This window comes from Paramormyrops kingsleyae, chromosome 14, assembly GCF_048594095.1.
Source record: "Paramormyrops kingsleyae isolate MSU_618 chromosome 14, PKINGS_0.4, whole genome shotgun sequence".
NCBI classification, from domain to species: Eukaryota; Metazoa; Chordata; class Actinopteri; order Osteoglossiformes; family Mormyridae; genus Paramormyrops; species Paramormyrops kingsleyae.
In genome coordinates this window covers 139,327-148,078 of record NC_132810.1, presented here as the reverse complement: position 1 = coordinate 148,078, position 8,752 = coordinate 139,327, and the positions used below count along the sequence as shown (strand labels likewise).

Sequence of the window (8,752 nt, the reverse complement as noted above, 5' to 3'; positions counted from 1 at the left end):
GTACAGCGCTCTACCGCCTAAAAATGAATTTGTATCGCCATCTGCTGGTGAGATTCGGTTAAAATTAACAGCGGGAATGCAAACCACGGAGAACGGCGGTTATATGTGAAGTTCTAGCTGAAAAGCTATAAGATAAGAACACTGCCTGCTGAGCCGCGGTGTAGCCTTGTGTTACGTCACTAATTGATAAAATAGTAATCATTTGTTCACATCGTAACTTTTAAAGCATTTCTCCTCAGGGCCGAACGAAGCCAAATGGCGCCCTAGGCAAGCTTCGCCGCTGTCGCCCTCCGGGTAAATTTCACCGTCGAATTTAACTTTGTTGGCCGTTTTTTAAGTCCTAGAAGATGACACCCTATGCCAGCGCATATGGATTGCCTGCCATTATCCCCACAATTTCCCCACTCCTTGCTTTGTGTGGCAGTTACAATCAGCAGAAAGCGACTCTGGAAGATAGATGACAGAGAGACAGACAGACACACCACTGAATCAGTCAGGGTCACATTCATCTGGCAAATGAATAATAATGCGCAAAGCCGATATGGTTTACTGTCTCTCAGGATTGACCAAAAACCATGCCTGTATACTCTGTAAATTGAATCACAAACTCGGGCACTCGAACTTACGTATACCAGGTCGGCCTACATCTGTTTTTGTACACGTTTACATAATTTTCAGTGAAAGAATGATGCAATGACAATACTAAATATAAATGAAATGTACAGACATTTCTAAAAATCAGTGGGAGTGCGCACAATATCTTTCCATCATCGTGCCAATACCGTGTTTACAGTGACACCGTCTACATTCAAAATATTCTTGAATTTCTATGTGCACATATGAAGAACAGATTTTATATGTGCAATGACTGAAACAGTACGTCCTTAATGTAAATGCAGCATACTGTAGCTGGGTTTTTACAGGGACTTGATGCTCTTGTTCCGGTCCCAAGCATGCCTGCATTGTTTGTACACAGAGTTGTAAAGACAATTTTAGCTCGGTCCGATTGGCTGCGAAAGAGGAGCTTATAGTGGGATATCACCCCTGGCAGCCATCTTTCAATTGTGTTTGCGCCGTAAGGTTTTTTTTTTTAAGTAGTGCTTTTATAGAGAGACACCAGGGGTAAGTTTTGTTGACGGTCGATTTTGCACAAATGCAATATTAGATTGTTGGTACGTATAAAAAAAAAACGTTAAGAAGACTGTGTTAAAATTGTATTTTTTAAAATGTTAAACGCTGAAGTTAGGCAGAAACGTTTATGAGAATTCAAGGGGTTATAATGTGTAACATTTTATAAGAAAGATGCGTGTTTCGTTAAGCTTATTATTGTTTACTTTCTATTCTAATGGTATAAAAAAAACTGCTTGACATGGACACTTCAATTAAACTGGATCATGAGTTGAAACATGCCATTGATCAAAATATAATGTCTGTTATTCATGTTTTCCGTGATGATATTGGGGGGTATTCACCATTTTGTCTTATCACAGCAGCCTATTTTACAAAGCTTTGCCTTGTAGCCGTAAGGAGGTGGTGTATCCCAATTATATGCAGAATTTTACTGCAGTCTTTTTCTTGGACAGTATCTGTTATTGTAAACCAACAGAAAACAACATCATATTTGAGTAATATTTGTTTTTCTTTAAATAAACGTGTGTTTTGTATAGCGTTAAAGCCCATTTAGACTGTTGGCATATATGACATACTGTTTTGGCGGGTGCCTTCGAGGGTACAAGTTAATGAAAGGAAATCTACTTTAATTCCCTATGATTTGCGTTGCGTAGATATTGTAGCCCAGTAGCGTCGGTCGACAAAAACGTAAGTAATCGGCTACAGTCGCTGCAGAAATATTTGACGCATACGGTAGAAATAATTTATTTTCTTTAGTTTTAGTTACTGATAAACACGCGCCGAGTTTCTGTTAATGCAAGTTATACAGAAAATATGTGTTATTTTATTAAGGTGCCATCTCTATTAATAAGAAGAAATGTGCCATTTCTATTAATACGTAGCTCGTTTAACTGCGAAACCAATTGCCCGACTTTTTCGGTGCGTAGACGCCCGGTAGTTGACAATCAGAAAAACGATGTATAACATTAATCAATATATGATTTAATATATCCACTCTGTTTACTGTTCTATATACACAGTAAACCAAAAATATCTGTGACTACAAATACAAAAAACACGACAGAGCTACCATTTCTGCGGATATAACATAAGGGAGTGGAACCATAAACAGAGAAAAATGCCACACTTTTTTTGTTTACTAAGGTTTAGATGCTAACCTTGATTTCTAACAATATTTTCTATGACATAAGGTCTAGCTGGTTTCTGACTGATACCAAATACCTAAAAATGAACAGTTTATTTTGATTGCCATTCTAGGTAAATGATTAGTATACTGTTTGCCTGATAAACATTCTCGAAAACAAATAGATGAAGATTGATTTAAAAATTTTAAACTGACACCAAGAAAATATTTTTCAAAAAAAATTTGTACCGGTAATTTAAGCCTGCATATGCAGAGAATGAAATGGTTAAAATGCAGAAGGTTATGAAATGTTCCTATCACTCTCAGTCCTGGTAAAGTTTCAGAATGTTCAGTCATAAATGAGAATCACCAGGGGCTTGTATCACAAAGCAGGATTTCTTGCTTAGCTGGATAACTTGTCAGATGTAAGGTCCCCCAGTTTAAATGTACTTTATCTTCATTCACTTAAACTTCCGCCCAGACTACCTTAAATCTGACAAGTTGTTCAGATAAGCCAGAAATCCTGTTCTGTGATGCAGAAACATTGTGTCACAAAGTCTTTACCTTTGAATTAGAAATTGATTGGTACATTATCATGTTGGACTGTCCATGACCTTACACACTACCTTACCTGCTGCCCTCTATATATATATATATATATATATATAGATAGATAGATAGATAGCATCTCTGGGTATGTTTTGTGGGTTAGTTTTGTGGAAAGTGTCTGCCGTTGTTCCAGTAGCTGCAGTGTGAAGGAGTATGGCTCGTACCAAGCAGACGGCCCGTAAGTCCACTGGTGGGAAGGCACCAAGGAAGCAGCTGGCCACCAAAGCGGCCCGCAAGAGTGCGCCCTCTACTGGAGGGGTGAAGAAGCCCCACCGTTACAGGTGTGCTGGAAGCAACTTTAGCTCGCTCCCTGTTCCTTGTTTTAGTTACACTGTGAAACGTAGACAGAGAAGGTGCCAACTCTTTGACCTAATTGATTCCCGTCCAAGCCAGGAGTAAAAAAACAACGTGGTGTGGACCGATCCAAAATATTTACAAAAATCACAAGTCTCCTGCCACACTTGATTGACATAATCTAGTATTATAATTCACTCAGTTCAGAGGTAACATCAGTGCTCTTGACCCATGTGTGAAGGTATTTTGAAGGAATGAAACAGCCTTAGCGCCAAGTAGGTCATGTTGGTTCAGCTACCATAATAATTAGTTCAAATGAAGGCCCCCAAGAACCAGGGGGTGGCAAGAATCAAGATTTTATTTGTCACATGCACAGTGTTACTGGTACAACTTACAATGAAATGAGAATCTGGCCTGTTCCTGCAACTGTGCAAAAAAGAGAGTAGAGGTAAGCCGACTAGGAGCCCACATGAACTAACCCTCTTCTCCATGACATCCAGGCCTGGTACCGTGGCCCTGCGTGAGATCCGGCGGTACCAGAAGTCCACTGAGCTGCTCATCCGCAAGCTGCCATTCCAGCGCCTGGTGCGTGAGATCGCCCAAGACTTCAAAACCGACCTGCGCTTTCAGGGGGCAGCCATCGGTGCCCTGCAGGTGAGATCCAAACATCTAGGCTCAGAAGCAATTTTAACGTCCACAGATCCTAGGGCAGGGGTTCCCGGCTGTTTTTCTGCAAGGGCCAAATTCCATCAGCAACCCAAAGCCAAGGTCTCCTTTGTTGAAAAAATCTGCCTTCCAGGGGTCTTCCAACAATGAAATTCAACCAGTCAGGAGGAGCAGGGGATTGATTGGACGGTCTGTATTCAGTTATATTTCAGTCCAGACACAAACCAAAGTTTTCTAGTTGGTGACAATGGTATTACTTTGTTCATGGACTTACTCTGTTCATGCCTCCAGAGTAAAGATCAAATACATAATATATTCCATCCATTTATCTTCTGTAACCACTTGTCCTATTCAGGGTCACAGGGGGTCTGGACCCAATGGGCACAAGGCAGGGAACAACCCAGGATGGGGTGCCAACCCCTCACACTCACACACCTCCTCACAGGGCACTCCCCCTCACACTCAAACACCTCCTCACAGGGCACTCCCCTCACACTCACACACCCATCACACACATACACCCCCTTACACTCACACACCCGTCACACACATACTGTACACCCCCTCACACTCACACACCCGTCACACACATAGCAACTCCAATTAACATCTGTATGTTTTTTGATTGTGGGGGGAAAAACCGAAGTACCCGCAGGAAATCCCATGATGACATGGGGAGAACATGCAAACTCCCACAGGAAATCCCATGATAACACGGGGAGAACATGCAAACTATTACAGGAAATCCCATGATAACATGGGGAGAACATGCAAACTCCCACAGGAAATCCCATGATAACATGGGGAGAACATGCAAACTCCCACAGGAAATCCCATGATAACATGGGGAAAACATGCAAACTCCACACACATGGAGCCCTGGCAGAAACTCGAAGCCATGATAACACGGGAAGAACATGCAACTCCACACACATGGAGCCCTGGCAGAAACTCGAAGCCATGATAACTCGGGAAGAACATGCAAACTCCACACACATGGAGCCCTGGCAGAAACTCGAAGCCATGATAACTCGGGGAGAACATGCAAATTCCACACACATGGAGCCCTGGCAGAAACTCAAAGCCATGATAACGCGGGAATAACATGCAAACTCCACATACATGGAACCCTGGCAGAAACTCGAAGCCTGGTCCCAGCAGTGGGAGGCAACAGTGCACCACCATGGCACCCCACATGAAATGTTAATATATTAAAAAGATTAAAGAACTAGTTACTAGTTTTATCGTCTGAGCCACATTAAAATACAGTATAATAATATAGCATATAGCGTGGTTATCGCATCCTGTCCAGGGTGCCCCAGCCCTGTCTTCGCTTTTTTTGGGTTTTAAAAATGGCTCCAATTCATAAGGCAAAATTGAGTTTATTGTCCTTCTTCACATAAACGATTGAGAGAGAATGTTCACCAGGGCTCTGTGACAGTGACTTGCTAGCTAGCGTGTGGCCTGTTGCATTTCAGGAAGCCAGCGAGGCGTACCTGGTAGGCCTCTTTGAAGACACCAACCTGTGCGCCATCCACGCGAAACGCGTCACCATCATGCCCAAAGACATCCAACTGGCACGTCGTATCCGTGGTGAACGGGCCTAAACCTTTAGCGTCCAACAACAGTGTTTACATTTATAAAATCTATTCTTCCTTTCATTTTGTAGCCATGAATGTTAGATATATTTCTCTCATAAGACCACACTGACATTTAGGTAAATTGAGAACAAGTTGGAATGGTGATGTAGCATTTTTATTTGTGTATTATTTTCCCTTTTGATATCTGTTTTGTAACCAACAAAAGTGTAGCTTTGCAAAAAAAGAAAAACTAGGAGAACTGTTGAAGTTTAATACAGTGACATGTTTTTCAGAATATACCACCATGAACTAGCTGGATTTTAAAATAAGCAAGTGCTTTTATTTAAATATTTTGTATAAGTAATGTCAAGGTCTAAAACCATTTTCATGTTTAAGCTCCAGAGAAAAAGTATATAATAGTGGTTTTAATGTTTGCACATTTCATGCAAATTTGCTAGTAAAGCATTATTCAAGAAAATTATTGGTTATAGTTAATTGAGATGCATCTTAACTGAGTATTATATCACTATATATAGATGTACATAACTTGGGTACATCACACTAAAACAGCATTCTGTGTCAAAACCATACTATTTTTGAGTTCAGCTTCAAGACTTCCACCAAACAAAACCTACAATATGTGGATTACATTATATAATTATAAATTGTCTAAATCATTTTAATAGCTGACACTGGAAATGCAACAGCTGTGTAATAACCTGAAAATGTAAGTAGAACAAGAAATTAATTATTGACATCTAAATCTTGACAGGATAGGCTGACATTATTCTAAAAAAGGCATGTTACTGCATCATCAAGGTAGGTAAGATACTACACCAAAAGTTAAAAATCATAATGTACCAAAAACATGAAATTCTAAAAATAGTGTTTTATAGTCATTTAGGAACTTAAAAACTGAAACCCACACCACCAGGGAATATGTGGAATGTCATCACCATCAAAGACAGAAGATTTAATCAGTATTTTCAATTTTTAAAAAAATACAACAGGAATTCAGGAAAAAAAACAATGTTGTTGTAATAGATCTTCATCACAGTGGCACATTTCTCACAAAGACTTTGGTAAGATGCATTCATTGGTTGTGGGATATGGAAGGAATCACAAGAAAAAAAAAAACATGAAATCATCTGCTTTCATTTGCTTACCAAAAGCAAAGTGTCGGCTTTCATGAAATGTTTCGGGGAGAAAGTAACCCCTGTGACTTATATCAGCCCAAATAAAAGATAATTAGGTCCAGATGTTGGAAGACTTTGGCCTAATTTCGTCTATTCCACCCTAATATAAATTTGAGTGACTTTGGTTGATTTGATTGGAAGTGAAAATCAAAGCACATCTAGTAGGACAAAATAAGCAAACAAAAATGTGTAAAGGTGCCTGCAGGGGGAATTAAGTCATTGAGGCCAAGTCCTCTTAAAAGGGTTCCATTTACACTTATTTATATAGCAGACTCTTTTGACCAAAGTGACGTACGAATGAGTCAGATAATACATCATAGGCATACAGCTGTCAGGGAGCCAACTTAGGATTCCAAGCCATTTTTAGCTTTTGGGGCACCAAAGAAACTAGTCAAAGCCATATTTTCCAAATAGAGACAGGGCCAGTAAAATGGTCCCAGGTGAGGTCTGTCTGACAAAATCAAGTGAAGAAATAACAGTGAAGTTAATAGTACCCAAGAACAACGTCCAGGAATTTTGCCTTAGCAGAGATTTGTTCACGTCTCCACCATCAAAAGGCAAAAATATAAAGAGTATATACTGGAGAATAGCAAGACAGAGCTAAGCTACGGAAAACACGAACACGTCACAAGTTTGCCGAAAAGCATCTGTATGTTTTTTTGACTTCTAAAACATTCTTTGAGCTGATGTGTCAGAGGAATTTGTTGGCTTACCTGGCCTATGTCTGTTGAAAGCATATGGTGATTGTAGTATCATAGTAATCGCAGTACTTTACTACATAAGGTCCCAGACAGAATTCATTCATCCCTGTGGGGAAAATGCCCGTTTTCACATATCCCATCTTGCTCTCTAAGAGAGACACAGACATATATACAAGTGAGAGCAATTTTGGAGTCAGCTAGCATCTAGCATCCTGGAGTTGTAGGGGCTGAGGTGCTTGTTTATACTACAACTCCACTGAAATTGGGATTTAAACTATTAACCTTCAGAAGGTGAAGCACAGCTGTTTCATTCAGTAATATGGCTAGAAAATGAAGGAAGACAACAGGTGGAAATTAGCGGGAGAACATTTCAAACTGGATTTAAGGAAGGACTTCTTTACACAGTGTGTAGTCAGAGTATGGAATAGTCTTCCTGATAACATAGTGCAAGCTGAATCCTTGGGTTCCTTTAAATCAGAGCTAGATAAGATTTTAACAACTCTGAGCTATTAGTTAAGTTCTCCCCAAGCGAGCTCGATGGGCCGAATGGCCTCCTCTCATTTGTATAGTTCTTATGTTCTTAAAATGTCTGTCCTGTTACTGGTACTCCATCCAAAGTGGACCCAGTCTTAGAGAAACTCCAGGTTCACAGTGACCCTGTCATAATAAAGCCAATGACTGAACTGGCCTAAGAAAAGTTTAGGCCTAAACCACAGTGATGTTGCAGCAATACGTGCAAATTTTGTATACAGTATTACACCATGACTTATTTAACTCTCATGAAAAGAACATCTCTTATTAAATATCCAGTCTTGATCTAATGGATCAATGGGTAAAAACATGCTACATCAAACAAAAAATTGGTCAACGACATCATTAGACATTTTGGTACTGAAATAACATAGGGTCATTTCTGAGGCAAATTGGTCCTAGATGAGCAGCCACCTCAAGTGATTCTGAAAACAGAATCCCTGTTTTATTGGAGCAAGAGTTTGGTTTGCATTCCCAGCAGTGTCAGACTCATTTCTGGTGAGTGCTGGAATCCGGCAGGGCTGCCCTTTTTCACCTATTCTGTTTATAACTTCTATGGACAGAATATCTAGGCATAGCCAAGGACATGTGGGTGTCCGGTTGGGGGGCTTCAGGATCACGTCTTTGCTTTTTGCAGATAATATGGTTCTGTTGGTGTTGTCAGGCTATGACCTGCAGTATGCACTGGGGTGGTTTGCAACTGAATGTGAGGTGACCAGGATGAGGATCAGCTCCTCCAATCTGAGGCCAAGTTTCTTGACCAGAAAAGAGTAGATTGCCCTCTTGTGGTGGGGGATGAGTTGCTGCCTCAAGAGGAGTTTAAGTATCTCGGGCTCTTGTTCATGAGTGGGAGATCAACAGACGGATCAGTGCAGCATCGACAGCAATATGGATGGTAAAAGAAGAGCTGAGCCGGAAGAC

The 8,752-nt window shown here is 40.5% G+C and overlaps 1 protein-coding gene across 7 annotated transcripts; it reads left to right on the top strand.

Annotated features, from left to right (window-relative positions):
* The first annotated feature begins 59 nt into the window (after positions 1-59).
* On the top strand, positions 60-5,881 carry LOC111855369 (histone H3.3A-like). 7 transcript variants are annotated; one of them, XM_023834320.2, is made up of 4 exons: positions 60-294; positions 3,000-3,144; positions 3,658-3,811; positions 5,302-5,881. In XM_023834320.2, the coding sequence occupies exons 2-4, from the start codon at positions 3,017-3,019 to the stop codon at positions 5,428-5,430; spliced, it is 411 nt and encodes a 136-aa protein (XP_023690088.1). In that variant the 5' UTR covers positions 60-294; positions 3,000-3,016; the 3' UTR covers positions 5,431-5,881. The 7 variants fall into 7 exon arrangements, with proteins under 7 accessions (XP_023690088.1, XP_023690086.1, XP_023690091.1 ...); XM_023834318.2 differs by having other exon boundaries at positions 2,997-3,144; XM_023834323.2 differs by lacking the exon at positions 60-294 and adding an exon at positions 714-1,122.
* The last annotated feature ends 2,871 nt before the right edge of the window (positions 5,882-8,752 follow it).

What these genes read in the sequence shown, in the direction of transcription:
- LOC111855369 (XM_023834320.2), top strand. Translation starts at nt 3,017, where the DNA reads ATGGCTCGTACCAAGCAGACGGCCCGTAAGTCCACTGGTGGGAAGGCA. An exon ending in AAGAAGCCCCACCGTTACAG is followed by an intron (nt 3,145 to 3,657) that starts GTGTGCTGGAAG and finishes CATGACATCCAG; the next exon opens with GCCTGGTACCGTGGCCCTGC. An exon ending in CAGCCATCGGTGCCCTGCAG is followed by an intron (nt 3,812 to 5,301) that starts GTGAGATCCAAA and finishes GTTGCATTTCAG; the next exon opens with GAAGCCAGCGAGGCGTACCT.